The following is a 20,142-nucleotide window of genomic DNA, read 5'->3' as shown; positions in this document are numbered from 1 at the left end:
CATTCCTCGGCCCACAGTCGACTGATCAGAAATCAGGGCAGTGCAACAACTACATATCAGAATAAAACCTCATTTGACCTCTTGGCCGCGAGTTGGCACGCCATCGCACACGTCACCAAGCCAGAAGAACACATGTAGCCCAAAGAAGCCCTCAACCCATTGACACGTGACCGAGACTAGGGGCGGAGCCAAAGCAAGGGTTGGTAGGGCTCAAGTCCAACCAAGTTTTTGGAGTTAAAAAAATTCCTAGGTATATTATGTTTTTTTTTGTATATATGTATTTTTGTTCAGTCAAGCCCACCTAATTACTTCCCGACTAGCTGTGCATCTCCTCTCTTTTTTTTATACGTGATTCCGTCTTTATTCTTCAGTTCCTCAATTCATCAATCGCTCTTTCTTCTAGTTTTCTAGTCTTCTCCTTCTTAAATCTAAAAAAATCCAAACTTTTGGGGTAATTTTGTTGAGTTTTCAAATTTTTCTTTGATTTTTAAAAATTTCTTTTACTTTCATTGACGCCTACTTTTTTTTGAAGACTTATTAATGAGTTCCTACATTTTGCATGGTTGTATATAAAATTACCCCATGTTCAAATCCTAGATCTGCTACTGGGAATATCCATCAACTCAACAGAAGGATCTAGAAGTGGGATTCCATCTTTGAGAATGTAGGTCTGTGGTACTAGTGTTTCTACTTCAGTGAGTTGCTCTTGCACAGTTTTGGTTGCTAATAACTCAAACTTTGCAAGAGTGGAAGATTCAGCCATGTCTTTCTTTCTGTGTGGATTCTGTAAAGGGTTTTTGTAGATTTAGCTGCAAGTGCCTTGCTGCTTCAATGATAAGCAAATGACACAAGTATTTCCTTGTTGAAGAATTCGGAGAGGGAGAGAGAGGATAATTTTATTGGCCAATAAAAAATGGTCACTTCTGGAATACGCCAGCCAGCGGAAATAACTTGGGTGACCAACTATAGTCATTTATGAGTGACAAACACCAATGAGAGATGGACAAGTGTCAACAATAATTATAAACAAACATGTAAAATACCTAAAATCCCGCTGTTATGTCTTTAAATTGCAATAAAGCCTTTTAAATTGGACACGTGTCCCATGTTCATTAGCTGTGGTCATCTTAAGGTGACAAACCCTTGTCACCGAAATCGGGTTCTACGCCAGCTAGTATAGGGTTCTGAAATGTTGGATAGTTCTTGTCCACACAAGCTAGTCATGACTCAGCTTATGTCCTTAAATTACAGCAAAGCCTTTTAAATTGGACACGTGTCCCATGTTCATTGGCTATGGTCATCTTAGGGTGACAAACCCTTGTCACCGAAGTTAGGTTCTACGCTAGCTAGTTTAGGGTTCTGAAATGTTGGTTAGTTCTTGTCCACACTAACTAGTCATGACTCAGCTTATGAACTATGCATATACGTCATCATATGAACTATGCATGTGATCATCTTTGGGTTCTTGTTTTCTTTTCCTGAAACCTCCATGTAATTGAGTTGCTTTTTGAAAGTGAAACCTCCTTGAGGTATGTTTTTATGTGAAACCTCCTTGAGGTATGTTTTTATGTGAATAATTGAGTTACATTTTTTTTTTTCTTTTGTTTTCTCTTGTTGTCCAATGAATCAATAATGGAGCTTTGTTTAGATTGGTTTCAGTCAGGGATTACAGAACCAATTTAGGGTTATTTTTCCACTCAAAACTTAATGTTCCTCCCAAATCTATGATATTTGATATTTCTCGAGTCAAAGAAAGTTAAGATATTACCCCTGTATGATATACCAAGCTAAAAAAATGGATATATGGTGGAAAATATAGGCATATTGGCAGATATGAAACCTTGGATGGATGACCAGAACTTATAGAAAGTGATTATGATATAAAGATTTGAACACTAATACAGCAAGTTAGCAACCATGCAGCTAAGTACTAGGATTGCATTTCCGGATTTCCCTAATCATTCTGTGATGCCATAGCAGCAGGGTCTGTATATGTAGTAAAAAACTTAATGGAATGCATGAACCAATTAACAAACCTTCATGGAGGATGCTGTAGCATATCTGTAAAAGCTTCATGGATTGCAACAAATCCGATGATGAAACCTTCATGGAAGAGATTATTGTTGCATTTGTTTTTCTTGTGCAATAGTGCACAACTGCGTTATTTAAGTAGGATGCGTTGCGGGAAGAAGCAATTAGCGATGGATCGGTAAGAAGACATAGGTCCTGTATACATTGTTTCCTGTACTCCCAATAATGATCTTTCTTTATTTTATGCTTCTCCGATTCTATCTTGATCCCTTTAGAAGTTAGAACCAAATTAAGATAAAATAGAAGAAAACGAAAATAACAAAATTTGCTTAGGAATCATGCCACCATCTTCTCAGTTATACAACTTTATTCATCTTTTGGTACAAGCCATAAGAGATACATAATCTGAGGTCATATTAAAGCTGCTTCAATTGCTCTTCTTCCCTGCTGGTAGTATTGGAAATACCCTAAACCTTCACAGAATTTGGTAAATGCATGAGGAGTTAGTCATTTATTGTGCTATGGAACTAGATATCGCTAGGGAGGTGCAGCCATATTTGAAGAAAGTGAACAAGCTAGCCTACATCCATGCATTATTGTTGTGGGAATGCATAGAGAAAGAGTGAGAACATGCATGTAGAGAAAACAATAGTTGAGAACTATTGGTAATAGTTTCATGCTATTGGGTGTAGAAACATTGAACGGGAAAGATGGAAAAGCAAGACTTTGCTTTTCTTCTATGCATGGTTTTGCATGTTGTAAGAGAAGGAGTTGGCTATAAACAGCCATTCGACATTGGCATTGTGTAATGTGGCATCCGAGTTGTTTAGTTTCTTATTTAGAGAGAATTTCATTATTTGTCAAGTATTATAAGAGAGTTAGCTTTATTGGGTATTGAGAGTGTGAGTTGAGAGGGGTGTACAACGGTTCAAGGGTTCGAGTTTGGGTTATAAACCTGAGTGAAACACCTTGCATTTAGTTCTCATTATTCTCAATTGTAAAGAAAGATCGGATCACGCCCCGTGGACGTATCTCAAAGAGTGAGGGAACCACGTTAAATCTTGTGTTGTTGTGTGTTTGTTTTTCCCTATTATAATTGCATTCTTGATATCGTATCTTGTTGACCAATCCGCTGCGTGAAACCCAACAGTTTCCAACATTCATCTTCAAATCAACACTAACTGAACATAAAAACGAAGAAACACAGATGATTCACATGCATAACTACAAGTCTACAACACACAACTGACACAAGTTATTAGAGCGGAAAGTAACCAAGGTGGAGAGTCTGGACAAAGCAAAGCTTGCTTCCTTTCATATAGAACAAATGGAAGGTATGTTGGACGACCAAGCATCCATGAAAACACAACGGTCGGTCTACTTCTCGCCGGAGAAGATGGACGAGAAACTGGACCTCATCGTGAAAAAAGGATGAGAAACTAAGAGGTACCTGTTCAGAAAAAAGAGGTATATGGAGAACTGGGCCTTAATCGGGCTAGGCGGAGCTTTGGGCCCTCTAGGTGGATCTTTGTTTAGTTGGGCCTAGGCAAGATGGTTGGCGCATCTTTAAAAAAATAAAAAATAAAAAACCAAAATGACTAAAACTATATTCTCTCATTTCTCATCTCTCTCCGGCGACCCAGACTTGGCCGGAGACCGCCGTCACCGGCTGCTCTTTATGCTTAAGGTAACCTTATAAGCTGCAATGTAAGTGTTGTTCCTTTCTTCATATAAGGATATTCTGTGTGTAGCAAGTAGTGCAGGGTATGTATTGTTGTATATAACCAAGTGTGTAGTTAATATGTCTTGCAAACATTAGTCTGATATAAAGATTTGAACACTAAAACAGCAACTATGAAGCTAAGGTACCAGGACTGCATTTCCCTAATCATTTTATGTCATATAAAAAAATACATTTGAATGAAATCACTTCAATTTATGTGTGAGCTTAGAAAGTTGTAGCAGCAGCGTCTGTTTGAATTGTTAACAGTAGTCCTCGGCTGATCTATTCCAGAGGTTATATTATTGCTGCTTCAATTGGTCTTCTTCCCTGCTGGTAGTACTCGAAATAGATGCCAACGTAGTGTTGGGATTTTAACCCCACGAACAAATCGAGATTCAGAAACATATACACCCAACAACACCGCAATAAAGCAGAATAACAAACAAGGATGAAAAACACAGTTGACACGAGATTTAACGTGGTTCGGCAAATTTCCTGCCTACGTCCACCCCAAAATATAGCTCTTCCACTATGAAAATAAAACTAGTACAAGATACATGAGTTAAATCTCATAACCCAAATTCCAAACCCTTGTACACCCTCACTCATAGAATACCCAAGAACACTATATCTCACCTAAGAGAATTTCCCTCTTAGCACTTTTTTCTCTCACTCTCATGCACAACCCACAAGCTCTCTATTGCTTGTCCGATGCTTACTTGATGCAAACTTGCTTGCATGCTTCAAATGGTTTCCATGCAGCCAATTTATAGGCAACATCTATTCATGTGAAAAAGGGAACTCCTTTTTCTTCCTTCCTATTCATTTTGCTGCAAGCACACCATAGAAGACTTCCTTATACCTTCAATTCCACAAACATCATTTATTGCTTTGTACGTAGATATAGCATAGCTAGCTATTCACCCATGTCAATATTTGCTGCATCAAACTATCACATGGTTCCTTGTTGCATGAGAATGAATCACCAATCTCAACACGTAGTTCTTCAGCTTTTTGTACAACCTTGGACTTGACTCATTGATGAGGCTTTCAAAGGGTTCAATCTCTGTCTCTGAATCGGGGACACAGGACACAGCCAAGGATATCCTCTCCTTTTCTGCATTTGTTAGAACCTTGTGCACTGGACTCTTGAACAGTCCATTGCTCACTCAATATCTGTGCATCAAAATGAACGGGTTTTAATGGCAATTAGTTATAGCCAAAACCATTGAGATACAAACACATTTGAAGCTTTAGTTACCTCAGCTTGATCACCAACATTAATGAGAAGCGCCTCCGGAACAATGGGAGCCCTATACCATTGGTCATCTTTCATAAATTGAAGACCTTCCACTTCTTTATCTTGCAACAGAAGGGTTATTAATGTTCCATCTGCATGTGGCTTGGTACCGAGTACGCGATCAGGCCTAGAACATGGAAGATAGAAGTTGAACCTAGCATCCTTTTTCCTTTGTTCTCCATACTTGTTCAGAAAGCAATCTTCCTCCAAATTCAATGACCGCGCCATGCCCTTAAGGACTGTTTCTGTTATCACCTGTAACTTACTGGTATATTGGTCTAGAGTATCCCTGCAGTGTACATCAGTAATAGGATCAATAACCATCTATTGATTGCTTGATAAAAAGTTGAGTTCTAAGTTTCGGTGGGGGTACCAGTACTTCTCCTTCAATGAGTTGCTCTTGGACAGTTTTGGTTGCTAATAACTCGAACTTGGCAGGAGTGGAAGATTTAGCCATGTCTTTCTTACTGTGTGGATTTTGTGAAGGGTTTTTGTAGATTTAGCTGCAAATTTCTGAGTGCTTTTATGATAAGCAAATGGCTGAGGAGTTGGACTTTTTTTCCACTAGACTTAATATAATAGCCTATGATTAGACAATTTAGTTAGAAGTAAAGTCTTGATCTATAGTGTTTCAAGTGGTACTTCTCCTCTCTCATAGCATTCATAGTTTTAACAACTATTGAGAAATTTCAGATCCATTTGGAATAGTGCTCACAGGCCGTAGCGGTTGCCTTTGGTGGTTTGTGTCAATAATTTGTGTGTAGCAACTGTTGCAGGGTATGTCTTCTTATACAAAGGTTATTCTTATACAAAGATTTGAACACTAAAATAGCTACTATGAACCTAATAACTAGTATTGCATTTCCCCTAATCAATTTTTGTCATGCATATAAATTTGAAAGAAATGACTTCAGTTTATGTGTGAGCTTATAATGTTATAGCAACAGGGTCTGTTGGTTGTTAACGTAATCCTCAGATTGTCTATTCCCTTCTGAAGCATATCTGTAAAACCTTCATGGATTGCAAAATTCCAGGTAATCAAACCTTCATGAAAGAGATTGTGGCAATGGTTGTTCTTGAGCAATAGTGGACAACTGAGTTATTGAGGTCAAATGCATTGCATGAAGAAGCAATATTGATGATGGATCTGTAAGAAGACACTGCCATTATCCAAAGTTGTTAGGGAAGCTCCTGTAAGTATTGTTTCCCACACTTTGAATGATTTTTCTTTCGTAATTTTAAGCTACCCGATTTTTTCCTCATCCCATTAGAAGTTATAACCAGATTAAAAATAGAAAAAAATGAAAACAACAAAATTTGCTTAGGAATCATGCCACCATTTCCATAAGTAATACAAGTTTATTCATCTTTAACTTGCTACAAAACATAAGAGATTTATATTCAGAGATTATATTAGTGTGCTTCAATTGGTCTTCTTCCCTGCAGGAAGTATTTGAAATAGATCTCAACGTAGTTTTTCAGCTTTTTGTACAACCTTGGCCTTGATTTATTGATGAGGCTTTCAAAGGGTTCAATCTCTGTCTCTGAATCCGGGACACAGAACACAGCCACAGAAATCCTCTCCTTTTCTCCATTTATCACTACCTTGTGCACAGGGCTCTTGAACAGTCCATTAGTCAATATCTGTGCATCACAAAGACCAGGTTTTGATGGCAGTTAGTTGATCTTAGCTAAAACAATTGAAATAGAAATACATTTAAAGCTTTAGTTACCTCTATCTGATCACCAACAACAATGAGAAGCCCCTCAGGAACAATGGGAGCCCTAAACCATTGATCATCTTTCATAAATTGAAGACCTTCCACTTCTTTATCTTGCAAAATAATGGTGATTATTGAACTATCTGAATGCGGCTTGAAACCAAGGACACAATCAGGCCTTGAATGTGGAGGATATAAGTTAAACCTAGCATCCATTTTCCTTTGTTCTCCATACATGTTCACAAAGCATTCTTCCTCCAAATTCAATGACCGAGCCATGCCCTTAAGGACAGTTTCAGTTATCACCTGTAACTTACTGGTATATTGGTCTATAGTATCCCTGCAGTTTACATCATTTATAGCATCAATAACCATCTTTTGATTGCTTGATAAAAAGGTCAGTTCGAAGTTCTGATTTCTGATTATATGTGTTACCTGAAAGATTTGGGATTTTCAGGCCACAACTTGAGCTTGCGCTGGTCTGGTGGATATGCAGTAAGGTATAGTCTGTCAGTCCAATCAAGTGTTTCCTGCTCTGAAACAACCATGTCATTCCCATATCCTTCAAAATCATCAACTGGCCTCAAATATTTCTGCTTCTCTTCCACTGGCATTGCGAAAAACTGCTTGGTGATTTCACGGGCTTTGTCAAGGAATTCAAGAGTCATTCCATGGTTTATTACCTGAAAAACACAATAAGCAGCCTCAAACATGTTATACATAGCAAGTCTACCATCTAACGAACTTGGTATTGGAATATCATCCATTGTCCTAACTCCTAACTACTAACAAATTCACTTCTTGTTATTTAAGTTCAAACCTGAAAGCAACCGCGCGGTAAGAGCTGATCTGAGTTTGTCAAGTTCTTCCACACTGATTGAGGAAGGGATGAGGAGACCAAGATCAATAATTGGAACATCCATCAACTCAAGAGAAGCATTCGGACATGGGATTCCATCTTTGAGAATATATTTCGGTGGTGGTACTAGTAGTTCTCCTTCAGTGAGTTGCTCCTGCACAGTTTTGGTAGCTAAAAACTCGACCTTGGCAGGAGTGGAAGATTGATCAGCCATGTCTTTCTTTCTGTATGGATTTTGCAAAAGGGTTTGGGCTTTAATGTGTTAAGATGAGAAGGGGATTATGATTGGGATAGGCTTCTATGCTGTATCCACGTTAGTCATTACACGGTGTCAATAGTTGAACGTCAGCATGAAGAGGAAAAAGCCAAAGAAGTGGGAGGCTAAACAGAGCATCCATGAAAATCGATAAGACTCATGCCTGTGGTCTGTGATATTAGTTGGTATGAGTGTCTGTGCGTCGGTTTTTATTTCGTGTCTTTCGGTTTTTATCTAATTGTTCATCCTTTTTACATTGCATTTTCACAGTTCTTCTGTTCATTCCAAGTTTCCAACATTCATCTTCACATCAATACTAACTGAACATAAAAACGAAGTAACACAGATGATTCACATGCATAACTACAAGTCTACTACACACAACTGACAAAGTTATGAGACATACTGAAGGTTACATTATTGCTGCTTCGATTGGTCTTCTTCCCTGCTGGTAGTATTCGAAAAAGATGTCACCGTAGTTTTTTATCTTTTTGTACAACCTTGGCCTTGACTCATTGATGAGGCAATCAAAGGGTTTAATCTCTGTCCCTGAATCTGGGAAACAGAACACAGCCAAAGAAATCCTCTCCTTTTCTCCATTTATCACTACCTTGTGCACTGGGCTCTTGAACAGTCCATTAGTCATTATCTATGAATCACAAAGATCAGGTTTTGATGGCAGTTAGATAGTCATAACCAAGACATTGAGATTCAAAGACATTTAGAATCTTAGTTACCTCTACTTGATCACCAACATTAATGAGAAGCGCCTCAGGAACAATGGGAGCCCTAAACCATCGATCATCTTTCAGAAATTGAAGACCTTCCACTTCTTTGTCTTGCAAGACAATGGTGATTATTGAACTATCTGAATGTGGCTTGAAACCAAGGACACAATCAGGCCTTGAACATGGAGGATATAAGTTAAACCTAGCCTCCATTTTCCTTTGTTCTCCATACTTGTCCATAAAGCAATCTTCCTCCAAATTCAATGACCTCGCCATGCTCATAAGGATAGTTTCTGTTATGACCTGTAACCTACTGGTAAATTGGTCTAGAGTATCCCTGCAGAGAACATCATTCGAAGGATCAATAACCATCTTTCAATCACTTCATAAATAGGGGAATTCTGAGTTCTGACCATAGATGTTACCTAAAAGATATGGGATTTTCAGGCCAAAACTTCAACTTGCGCTGGTCTGGTGGATATACAGTAAGGTATAGTCTGTCAGTCCAATCAAGTGTTTGCTGCTCTGAAAGTACCATGTCATTCCCATATCCTTCAAAATCGTTGACTTCCCTCAGATATTTCTGCTTCTCTTCCACTGGAATTGCGAAAAACTGTTTTATGATTTCACGTACTTCGTCAAGGAATTCAGCTGTCATTCCATGGTTTATTACCTAGAAAACAGTCAAACACAATAAGCAGCCTCAAACTGTTATACATAAAAAGCCTACCATCACAGAATTTGGTATTAGTTCTATTTTTCTAACTTCTAAGAGTTCCTCAAGTTGTTTGAATTCATACATGAAAGCAACACCCTGTAATAAGAGCTGATCTGAGTTTGTCAAGTTCTTCGACACCTTCTGAGTAAGGTGTAAGGAGACCAAGATCAATCACCGGAACATCCATAAACTCAACAGAAGGATCTGGAAGTGGGATTCCATCTTTGAGAATGTAGTTCTGTGGTACTAGTATTTCTACTTCAGTGAGTTGCTCTTGCACAGTTTTGGTTGCTAATAACTCAAACTTTGCAGGAGTGGATGATTCAGCCATGTCTTACTTTCTGTGTGGATTCTGTAAAGGGTTTTTGTAGATTTAGATGCAAGTGCCTCGCTGCTTCAATGATAAGCAAATGACACAAGTATTTCCTTGTTGATGAATTCAGAGGGAGAGATAGGGTAATTTTATAGGCCAATGAAAAAGGGTCACTTCTGGAATACGGCAGCTAGTGTAGGGTTCTGAAATGTTGGCTAGTTCTTGTCCACACTAGCTAGTCATGACTCAGCTTATGAACTATGCATGTCATCATCTTTGGATTCTTGTTTTCTTTTCCTGAAACCTCCATATAATTGAGGCATGGGGTAATTGAGTAACTTTTTGAAAGTGAAACCTAGGTATGTTTTTATGTGAATAATTGAGTTACTTTTTTTTTTTATTCTTTTTTTTTCTTCTTGTTGTCCAATGAATCAATAATGGAGCTTTGTTTAGATTAGTTTCAGTCAGGGATTACACTCAAAACTTAATGTTCCTCCCAAATCTATGATATTTAATATCTCTCGAGTCAAAGAAAGTTAAGATATTATCCCTGTATGATATACCAAGCTAAAAAAATGGATATATGGAGGAAAATATAGGCATATTGACAGATATGAAACCTTGGATGGATGACCAGAACTTATAGACAGTGATTATGATATAAAGATTTGAACACTAATACAGCAAGTTAGCAACCATGAAGCTAAGTACTGTAAAAACTTAATGGAATGCATCAACCAATTAACAAACCTTCATGGAGGATGCTGTAGCATATCTGTAAAAGCTTCATGGATTGCAACAAATCCGATGATGAAACCTTCTTGGAAGAGATTATTGTTGCATTGGTTTTTCTTGTGCAATAGTGCACAACTGCGTTATTTAAGTAGGATGCGTTGCAGGAAGAAGCAATTAGCGATGGATCGGTAAGAAGACAAAGGTCCTGTATACATTGTTTAACCAAATTAAGATAAAATAGAAGAAAATGAAGATAACAAAATTTGCTTAGGAATCATGCCACCATCTTCTCAGTAATACAACTTTATTCATCTTTTGGTACAAGCCATAAGAGATATATAGAGGTGTTATATTATTGCTGCCTCAATTGGTCTTCTTCCCTGCTGGTAGTATTGGAAATAGAAGCCAAGGTAGTTTTTCAGATTTTTATACAACCTTGGCCTTGACTCATTGATGAGGCTTTCAAAGGGTCCAATCTCTGTCTCTGAATCCGGAAGACAGAACACAGCCAAAGAAATCCTCTCCTTCTCTGCATTTGTCACTACCTTGTGCACTGGGCTCTTGAACAGTCCATTGCTCAATATCTGTGCATCAAAAGGAACAGGTTTTGATGGGAATTAATTTTAGCCAAAATATCGAGATACAAAGACATTTGAACCCTTAGTTACCTCTGCTTGATCACCAACATTAATGAGAAGAGCCTCGGCAACAATTGGAGCTCTAAACCATTGATTATCTTTCAGAAATTGAAGACCTTCCACTTCTTTATCTTGCAACAGAAGGGTGATCAGTGATCCATCTCCATGTGGCTTGACACCGAGTACGCGATCGGGCCTTGAACATGGAGGATAGAAGCAGAACCTAGCCTGCATTTTCCTTTGTTCTCCATACTTGTCCAGAAAGCAATCTTCCTCCAAATTCAATGACCGCGCCATGCCCTTAAGGACAGTTTCTGTTATCACCTGTAACTGACTGATATACTGGTCTAGAGTATCCCTGCATTGTAAATCACTATCAGGATCAATAACCACCTTTTGATTCCTTGATAAAAAGTTCAGTTCTAAGTTCTGATCAAATATGTGAGCACGTTACCTAAAAGATATGGGATTTTCAGGCCAAAACTTTAGCTTGCGCAGGTCTGGTGGATAAACATTAAGGTATAGTCTGTCTGTCCAATCAAGTGTTTGCTCCTCTGAAAAAACCATGTCATTCCCATATCCTTCAATATCGTCGGCTGGCCTCAAATATTTATGCTTCTCTTCCAGGGGCATTGCAAAGAATTGTTTCGTGACTTCACGGACTTTGTCAAGGAATTCTGGAGTCATTCCATGGTTTATTACCTGGAAATCACAATAAGCAGCCTCAAAAATGTTATACATAGCAAATGTACCATCATAGAACTTCAGATCTAGTGTCTTCTGACTTCTAAGAGTTTCTCAGTTGTTTGAATTCATACCTGAAAGCAACCCCATTTGGTTAGAGCTGATCTTAGTTTGTCAAATTCTTCTTCACTGATTGAGGAAGGTGTGAGGAGACCAAGATCAATAACCGGAACATCCATCAAGTCAACAGAAGCATCTGGAAGTGTGATTCCATCTTTGAGAATATATTTCTGTGATGGTACTAGTAGTTCACCTTCAGCGAGTTGCTCTTGCACAGATCTGGTTGCAAATAACTCGAGCTTGGCAGGAGAGTAAGACTCAGCCATGTCTTTCTTCCTGTGTGGATTTTGTAGAGGGTTTTTGTAGATTTAGCTGCAAATTTCTGAGTGCTTTTATGATAAGCAAATGGCTGAAGAGTTGGACTTTGTTGCACTAGACTTAATATAATAGCCTATGATTATGATCACAGAATTAATATAATAGCCTATCACTTGGTATGAGTGTGTGTGTCGGTTTTTATCTAATTGTTCATCCTTTTTACATTGCATTTTCACAGTTCTTCTGGTCATTCCAAGTTTCCAACATTCGTCTTCAAATCAACACTAACTGAACGAACATAAAAACGAAGTAACACAGATGATTCACATGCATAACTACAAGTCTACAACACACAACTGACACAAGTTATTAGAGCAGAAAGTAACCAAGGTGGAGAGTCTGGACAAGGCAAAGCTTGCTTCCTTTCATATAGAACAAATGAAGGTATGTTGGACGACCAAGCATCCATGAAAACACAACGGTCGGTCTACTTCTCGCCGGAGAAGATGGACGGGAAACTGGACCTCATCGTGAAAAACGGATGAGAAACTAAGAGGTACCTGTTCAGAAAAAAAGAGGTATATGGAGAACTGGGCCTTAATCGGGCTAGGCGGAGCTTTGGGCCCTCTAGGCGGAACTTTGTTTAGTTGGGCCTAGGCAGGATGGTTGGCCCACCTTTAAAAATAAAAATAAAACCAAAATGACTAAAACTATAGACTTCTGCGGGTCTTGATCGACGTCTCTTGGTCTGGCCGTCTTCTCTCATCTCTCTCCGGCGACCCAGACTCGGCCGGATACCGCCGTCACCGGCTGCTCTTTATGCTTAACGTAACCTTATAAGCTTCAATATAAGTGTTGTTATATAAGGAATTTGTAGTTTTTGCTATATTGGAATTCTGTGTGTAGCAAGTAGTGCAGGGTATGTATTGTTGTATATAACCAAGTGTGTAGTTAATATGTCTTGCAAACATTAGTCTGACATAAAGATTTGAACACTAAAACAGCAACTATGAAGCTAAGGTACCAGGACTGCATTTCCGTAATCATTTTATGTCATATAAATACACTTGAAAGAAATCACTTCAATTTATGTGTGAGCTTAGAAAATTGTAGCAGCAGGGTCTGTTTGAATTGTTAACGGTAGTCCTCGGATGATCTATTCCTTGCTGTAGCATATCTATAAAACCTTCATTGATTGCAACAGAACCAATTGATGGAACCTTCATGGAAGAGATTGTGGCAATGGTTGTTCCTGAGCAATATTGAAGTCGAATGCATTGCATGAAGAAGAAATTGAAAGATTGATCGATGAGAAGACATTGCCATCATCCAAAGCAGCTCCTATATGTGTTCTTTCCCTCACTTTGTTTACATCCATATAAATAAGATCCTGCCAACAATTTTTGGTGTATAGTTTATACCTTTTACTTGGTATGAATGACGATCTTTATTAATTTCATGCTTCAAAATTTCTATCTTCATCAACTTTAGAAGTTAAAACCATGTTAAGATAAAATAGAAGAAAACTTAAATAACAGTATCTGCTGAGGAATCATGCCACCATCTTCTCAGTAATACAACTTTATTCGTCTCTTGGTACAAGCCATAAGAGATACATAACCAGAGGTTATATTATTGCTGCTTCAATTGGTCTTCTTCCCTGCTGGTAGTACTCGAAATAGATGCCAACGTAGTTCCTCAGCTTTTTGTACAACCTTGGCCTTGACTCATTGATGAGGCTTTCAAAGGGTTCAATCTCTGTCTCTGAATCCGGGACACAGAACACAGCCAAGGATATCCTCTCCTTTTCTGCATTTGTTACAACCTTGTGCACTGGACTCTTGAACAGTCCATTGCTCAATATCTGTGCGTCAAAATGAACAGGTTTTAATGGAAATTAGTTATAGCCGAAACCATTGAGATACAAACACATTTGAAGCTTTAGTTACCTCAGCTTGATCACCAACATTAATGAGAAGCGCCTCCGGAACAATGGGAGCCCTATACCATTGGTCATCTTTCATAAATTGAAGACCTTCCACTTCTTTATCTTGCAACAGAAGGGTTATTAATGTTTCATCTGCATGCGGCTTGGTACCGAGTACGCGATCAGGCCTAGAACATGGAGGATAGAAGTTGAACCTAGCATCCATTTTCCTTTGTTCTCCATACTTGTTCAGAAAGCAATCTTCCTCCAAATTCAATGACCGAGCCATGCCCTTAAGGACAGTTTCAGTTATCACCTGTAACTTACTGGTATATTGGTCTAGAGTATCCCTGCAGTGTACATCAGTAATAGGATCAATAACCATCTATTAATTGCTTGATAAAAAGTTTGAGTTCTAAGTTCTGATCATATATGCTAGTATGTTACCTAAAAGATTTGGGATTTTCAGGCCAAAACTTTAGCTTGCGCTTGTCTGGTGGATATACTGTAAGGTATAGTCTGTCAGTCCAATCAAGTGTCTGCTGCTCTGAAAATACCATGTCATTCCCATATCCTTCAATATGTGAAGCTCCTGTAAGTATTGTTTCCCACACTTTGGACACAGCCATTATCAGAACTTAGAACTGATAATGTATTTCCATATCCAACTTTGGACACAGCCATTATCCAAAGTTGTTAGGGAAGCTCCTGTAAGTATTGTTTCCCACACTTTGAATGATTTTTCTTTCGTAATTTTAAGCTACCCGATTCTTTCCTCATCCCATTAGAAGTTATAACCAGATTAAAAATAGAAAAAAATGAAAACAACAAAATTTGCTTAGGAATCATGCCACCATTTCCATAAGTAATACAAGTTTATTCATCTTTAACATGCTACAAGACATAAGAGATTCATATTCAGAGATCATATTAGTGCTGCTTCAATTGGCCTTCTTCCCTGCAGGAAGTGTTCAAAATAGATCTCAACGTAATTTTTCAGCTTTTTGTACAACCTTGGCCTTGACTCATTGATGAGGCTTTCAAAGGGTTCAATCTCTGTCTCTGAATCCGGGACACAGAACACAGCCACAGAAATCCTCTCCTTTTCTCCATTTATCACTACCTTGTGCACAGGGCTCTTGACCAGTCCATTAGTCAATATCTGTGCATCACAAAGACCAGGTTTTGATGGCAGTTAGTTGATCTTAGCTAAAAAAATTGATATACAAAGATATTTAAAGCTTTAGTTACCTCTATTTGATCACCAACAACAATGAGAAGCCCCTCAGGAACAATGGGAGCCCTAAACCATTGATCATCTTTCATAAATTGAAGACCTTCCACTTCTTTATCTTGCAAAATAATGGTGATTATTGAACTATCTGAATGTGGCTTGAAACCAAGGACACAATCAGGCCTTGAACATGGAGGATATAAGTTAAACCTAGCATCCATTTTCCTTTGTTCTCCATACATGTTCACAAAGCAATCTTCCTCCAAATTCAATGACCGCGCCATGCCCTTAAGGACAGTTTCAGTTATCACCTGTAACTTACTGGTATATTGGTCTAGAGTATCCCTGCAGTTTACATCATTTATAGCATCAATAACCATCTTTTGATTGCTTGATAAAAAGGTCAGTTCGAAGTTCTGATTTCTGATTATATATGTTACCTGAAAGATTTGGGATTTTCAGGCCACAACTTGAGCTTGCGCTGGTCTGGTGGATATGCAGTAAGGTATAGTCTGTCAGTCCAATCAAGTGTTTCCTGCTCTGAAACAACCATGTCATTCCCATATCCTTCAAAATCATCAACTGGCCTCAAATATTTCTGTTTCTCTTCCACTGGCATAGCGAAAAACTGCTTGGTGATTTCACGGGCTTTGTCAAGGAATTCAAGAGTCATTCCATGGTTTATTACCTGAAAAACACAATGAGCAGCCTCAAACATGTTTTACATAGCAAGTCTACCATCTAACTAACTTGGTATTGGAATATCATCCATTGTCCTAACTACTAACAAATTCACTTCTTCTTGTGTAAGTTCAAACCTGAAAGCAACCGCGCGTGGTAAGAGCTGATCTGAGTTTGTCAAGTTCTTCCACACTGATTGAGGAAGGGATGAGGAGACCAAGATCAATAATTGGAACATCCATTAACTCAAGAGAAGCATTCGGACATGGGATTCCATCTTTGAGAATATATTCCGGTGGTGGTACTAGTAGTTCTCCTTCAGTGAGTTGCTCTTGCACGGTTTTGGTAGCTAAAAACTCGACCTTGGCAGGAGTGGAAGATTGATCAGCCATGTCTTTCTTTCTGTGTGGATTTTGTATAGGGTTTCGTGCTTTATTGTGTTAAGATGAGAAGGGGATTATGATTGGGATAGGCTTCTATGCTGTATCCACGTTAGTCTTTACATGGTGTCAATTGTTGAACGTCAGCATGAAGACGAAAAAGCCAAAGAAGAGGGAGGCTAAACAGAGAATCCATCTGTGTGTCGGTTTTTATTTCATGTCTTTTGGTTTTTATCTAATTGTTCATCCTTTTTACATTGCATTTTCACAGTTCTTCTGTTCATTCCAAGTTTCCAATATTCATCCTCAAATCAACACCAACTGAACATAAAAACGAAGTAACACAGATGATTCACATGCATAACTACAAGTCTACAACGGTCGGTCGACTTCTCGCCGGAGAAGATGGAGGACTGGGCCTTACTTGGGCTAGGAGGAGCTTTGGGCCCGCTTGGCGGAACCTTATTTAATTGGGTCTAGGCAGGATGGTTGGCCCACCTTTAAATTGTTTTTAAAAAAAAAAACCTAAAAATGACTGAAGGAGTATGACTAAAACTGAAGACTGCGCGGGTCTTTGATCGACGTCTCTTGGTCTGGCCGTTTTCTATCATCTCTCATCTCTCTCCGGCGACCCAGACTCGGCCGGAGACCGCCGTCACCGGCTGCTCTTTATGCTTAAGGTAACCTTATAAGCTTCAATATAAATTCTTCATATAAGGATTTTGTTGTTTTTGCTATATTGGAATTCTGTGTGTAGCAAGTAGTGCAGGGTATGTATTGTTGTATATAACCAAGTGTGTAGTTAATATGTCTTGCAAACATTAGTCTGATATAAAGATTTGAACACTAAAACAGCAACTATGAAGCTAAGGTACCAGGACTGCATTTCCCTAATCAGTTTATGTCATATAAATACATTTGAAAGAAATCACTTCAATATATGTGTGAGCTTAGAAAGTTGTAGCAGACGCTGAAATCACTTCAATATATGTGTGAGCTTAGAAAGTTGTAGCAGCAGCGTCTGTTTGAATTGTTAACAGTAGTCCTCGGCTGATCTATTCCTTGCTGTAGCATATCTATAAAACCTTCATTGATTGCAACAGAACCAATTGATGGAACATTCATGGAAGAGATTGTGGCAATGGTTGTTCCTGAGCAATATTGAAGTCGAATGCATTGCATGAAGAAGAAATTGAAAGATTGATCGATGAGAAGACATTGCCATCATCCAAAGCAGCTCCTATATGTGTTCTTTCCCTCACTTTGTTTACATCAATATAAATAAGATCCTGCCAACAATTTTGGTGTTTAGTTTATATCTTCTACATGGTATGAATGACGATCTTTATTCATTTCATGCTTCAAAAATTATATCTTCATCCAATTAGAACTTTAGAAGTTAAAACCAAGTTAAGATAAAATAGAAGAAAACTTAAATAACAGTATCTGCTTAGGAATCATGCCACCATCTTCTCAGCAATACAACTTTATTGGTCTCTTGGTACAAGCCATAAGAGTTACGTAACCAGAGGTTATATTATTGCTGCTTCAATTGGTCTTCTTCCCTGCTGGTAGTACTCGAAATAGATGCCAACGTAGTTCTTCAGCTTTTTGTACAACCTTGGCCTTGACTCATTGATGAGGCTTTCAAAGGGTTCAATCTCTGTCTCTGAATCCGGGACACAGAACACAGCCAAGGATATCCTCTCCTTCTCTGCATTTGTTACAACCTTGTGCACCGGACTCTTGAACAGTCCATTGCTCAATATCTGTGCATCAAAATGAACAGGTTTTAATGGAAATTAGTTGTAGCCAAAATGAACAGGTTTTAATATCTGAGGTAAACACATTTGAAGCTTTAGTTACCTCAGCTTGATCACCAACATTAATGAGAAGCGCCTCCGGAACAATGGGAGCCCTATACCATCGGTCATCTTTCATAAATTGAAGACCTTCCACTTCTTTATCTTGCAACAGAAGGGTTATTAATGTTCCATCTGCATGTGGCTTGGTACCGAGTACGCGATCAGGCCTAGAACATGGAGGATAGAAGTTGAACCTAGCATCCATTTTCCTTTGTTCTCCATACTTTTTCAGAAAGCAATCTTCCTCCAAATTCAATGACCGCGCCATGCCCTTAAGGACAGTTTCTGTTATCACCTGTAACTTACAGGTATATTGGTCTAGAGTATCCCTGCAGTGTACATCAGTAATAGGATCAATAACCATCTATTGATTGCTTGATAAAAAGTTGAGTTCTAAGTTCTGATCATATATACTAGTATGTTACCTGAAAGATTTGGGATTTTCAGGCCAAAACTTTAGCTTGTGCTTGTCTGGTGGATATACTGTAAGGTATAGTCTGTCGGTCCAATCAAGTGTTTGCTGCTCTGAAAATACCATGTCATTCCCATATCCTTCAATATTGTCGACTGGCCTCAAATATTTCTTCTTCTCTTCCGCTGGCATTGCAAAAAACTGTTTCGTGATTTCACGGACTTGGTCAAGGAATTCAGGAGTCATTCCATGGTTAACTACCTGGAAAACACAATATGCAGCCTCAAAAAAGTTACACATATATAGCAACTAGCAAGTCCACCATCACAAAACTTGGTAGTAGATCTATTGTTCTAGCTTCTAAGAGTTTCTCAAGTTGTTTGGATTCATACCTGAAAGCAACCCCATTTGTTTAAAGCTGATCTGAGTTTTTCAAATTCTTCCATACTGATTGAGGATGGTGTGAGGAGGCCAAGATCAATAACTGGAACATCCATGAACTCAACAGAAGCATCTGGAAGTGGAACTCCATCTTTGAGAATATATTTCGGTGGGGGTACCAGTACTTCTCCTTCTATGAGTTGCTCTTGGACAGTTTTGGTTGCTAATAACTCGAACTGGGCAGGCGCGGAAGATTTAGCCATGTCTTTCTTACTGTGTGGATTTTGTGAAGGGTTTTTGTAGATTTAGCTGCAAATTGCTGAGTGATTTATGATAAGCAAATGACAGAAGAATTGGACTTTATTGTATTCAGATCAGAAACAAGAATTAGAGTCTATCCTAATTTAATATGTTTTCATGTGGGTAGCAGTCAAAGCATGCAACTATGCATTCTTCCCAATGTAATAATATTGCAGATATTTCTGTTTCAGGCAGGTCTAGGGAAGGTACTTTATGGCCGTGTTTGGTACCATGGACTAGATTGGATTTCTAATCAAGTCTTGTTCCAACTTGACTAGATTGGATTTGAAGATATCTGCCTCCTATCCAATAGGATGTTTGTTATACTAGAAAAGAATTGGATTGGGATTGAGACTCTATCCTTACAGAAGAAGAAAACTTAAAATAACAAAAGAAAAATCGTAAAGACCTCCACCGCTGGCTCCGCTTCTTCCTCGACTTCCTCCCCTTCCGCTCGCCCCACCCCGTCGCCTCCTCCTCTGGCCTCCTCTACCTCTGGGCCGACTCCCCCTCCGACTCCTCCAAGTCCCTCCTCCTTTGCAACCCCTTCATGTGCCGCTTCCGCGCGTTGCCCCAGCTCGGCTCTGTCCTCGTTGACTTTGCCGGTAGAGTCATGGTCCTCACTGAGCTCGCCATGCTATACTTCTCCGCCGAAGTGGACGACCGCTGGCTCAAATTCTCCTCCAATCTCTCGTCCAAGCCGAATCATATAACTACTACTTGACGGAGGGCAAATCGGGCGGCTGGGGGCGGTCGACGTGGTTGTGGTCGCACCAATTGAGGATGGTGGTCATGGGGATTAAATTGGAGATATCGGGTCGGGTCCCGTCAGGGAGCTCGGGGGCGGTAGCCGAATTCGTGACAGACTTGGACAGAGC

General features: G+C 39.0%; 4 protein-coding genes and 1 pseudogene across 6 annotated transcripts; all 5 read right to left on the bottom strand.

Annotated features, from left to right (window-relative positions):
• Window positions 1-4,048: 4,048 nt before the first annotated feature.
• LOC101311042 lies at window positions 4,049-7,734 on the bottom strand (annotated as a pseudogene). The gene is made up of 5 exons (XR_183816.1): window positions 7,596-7,734; window positions 7,211-7,458; window positions 4,996-5,343; window positions 4,758-4,930; window positions 4,049-4,116 (listed from the first exon to the last, which is right to left on the bottom strand). The product of XR_183816.1 is annotated as a protein SRG1-like (transcript).
• A 568-nt stretch (window positions 7,735-8,302) lies between these two features.
• On the bottom strand, window positions 8,303-9,768 carry LOC101303545 (codeine O-demethylase-like). Its single transcript, XM_004287211.1, has 4 exons — window positions 9,419-9,768; window positions 9,044-9,291; window positions 8,628-8,955; window positions 8,303-8,539 (listed from the first exon to the last, which is right to left on the bottom strand). The coding sequence occupies exons 1-4, from the start codon at window positions 9,665-9,667 to the stop codon at window positions 8,303-8,305; spliced, it is 1,062 nt and encodes a 353-aa protein (XP_004287259.1). The 5' UTR covers window positions 9,668-9,768.
• A 790-nt stretch (window positions 9,769-10,558) lies between these two features.
• LOC101310748 (protein SRG1-like) lies at window positions 10,559-12,177 on the bottom strand. The gene is made up of 5 exons (XM_004288723.1): window positions 11,841-12,177; window positions 11,477-11,724; window positions 11,053-11,380; window positions 10,820-10,968; window positions 10,559-10,589 (listed from the first exon to the last, which is right to left on the bottom strand). Exons 1-5 carry the CDS (start codon window positions 12,090-12,092, stop codon window positions 10,559-10,561), a joined length of 1,008 nt encoding a protein of 335 aa, XP_004288771.1. The 5' UTR covers window positions 12,093-12,177.
• A 1,534-nt stretch (window positions 12,178-13,711) lies between these two features.
• LOC101302778 (protein SRG1-like) lies at window positions 13,712-16,511 on the bottom strand. Of its 2 annotated transcripts, XM_004287209.1 has the most exons (5): window positions 16,064-16,511; window positions 15,822-15,933; window positions 14,459-14,594; window positions 14,034-14,361; window positions 13,712-13,948 (listed from the first exon to the last, which is right to left on the bottom strand). In XM_004287209.1, the coding sequence occupies exons 1-5, from the start codon at window positions 16,316-16,318 to the stop codon at window positions 13,712-13,714; spliced, it is 1,068 nt and encodes a 355-aa protein (XP_004287257.1). In that variant the 5' UTR covers window positions 16,319-16,511. The 2 variants fall into 2 exon arrangements, with proteins under 2 accessions (XP_004287257.1, XP_004287256.1); XM_004287208.1 differs by lacking the exons at window positions 13,712-13,948; window positions 14,034-14,361; window positions 14,459-14,594 and adding exons at window positions 14,847-15,173; window positions 15,263-15,590 and having other exon boundaries at window positions 15,686-15,933; window positions 16,064-16,503.
• Window positions 16,512-17,634: 1,123 nt separating this feature from the next.
• LOC101303260 (protein SRG1-like) lies at window positions 17,635-19,403 on the bottom strand. Its single transcript, XM_004287210.1, has 4 exons — window positions 18,976-19,403; window positions 18,597-18,844; window positions 18,173-18,500; window positions 17,635-18,075 (listed from the first exon to the last, which is right to left on the bottom strand). Exons 1-4 carry the CDS (start codon window positions 19,225-19,227, stop codon window positions 17,839-17,841), a joined length of 1,065 nt encoding a protein of 354 aa, XP_004287258.1. The 5' UTR covers window positions 19,228-19,403; the 3' UTR covers window positions 17,635-17,838.
• Window positions 19,404-20,142: the final 739 nt, after the last annotated feature.

This window comes from Fragaria vesca, linkage group LG1, assembly GCF_000184155.1.
Source record: "Fragaria vesca subsp. vesca linkage group LG1, FraVesHawaii_1.0, whole genome shotgun sequence".
In the NCBI taxonomy this organism is placed as follows: domain Eukaryota; kingdom Viridiplantae; phylum Streptophyta; class Magnoliopsida; order Rosales; family Rosaceae; genus Fragaria; species Fragaria vesca.
This window is presented reverse-complemented; position numbering and strand designations above follow the sequence as displayed.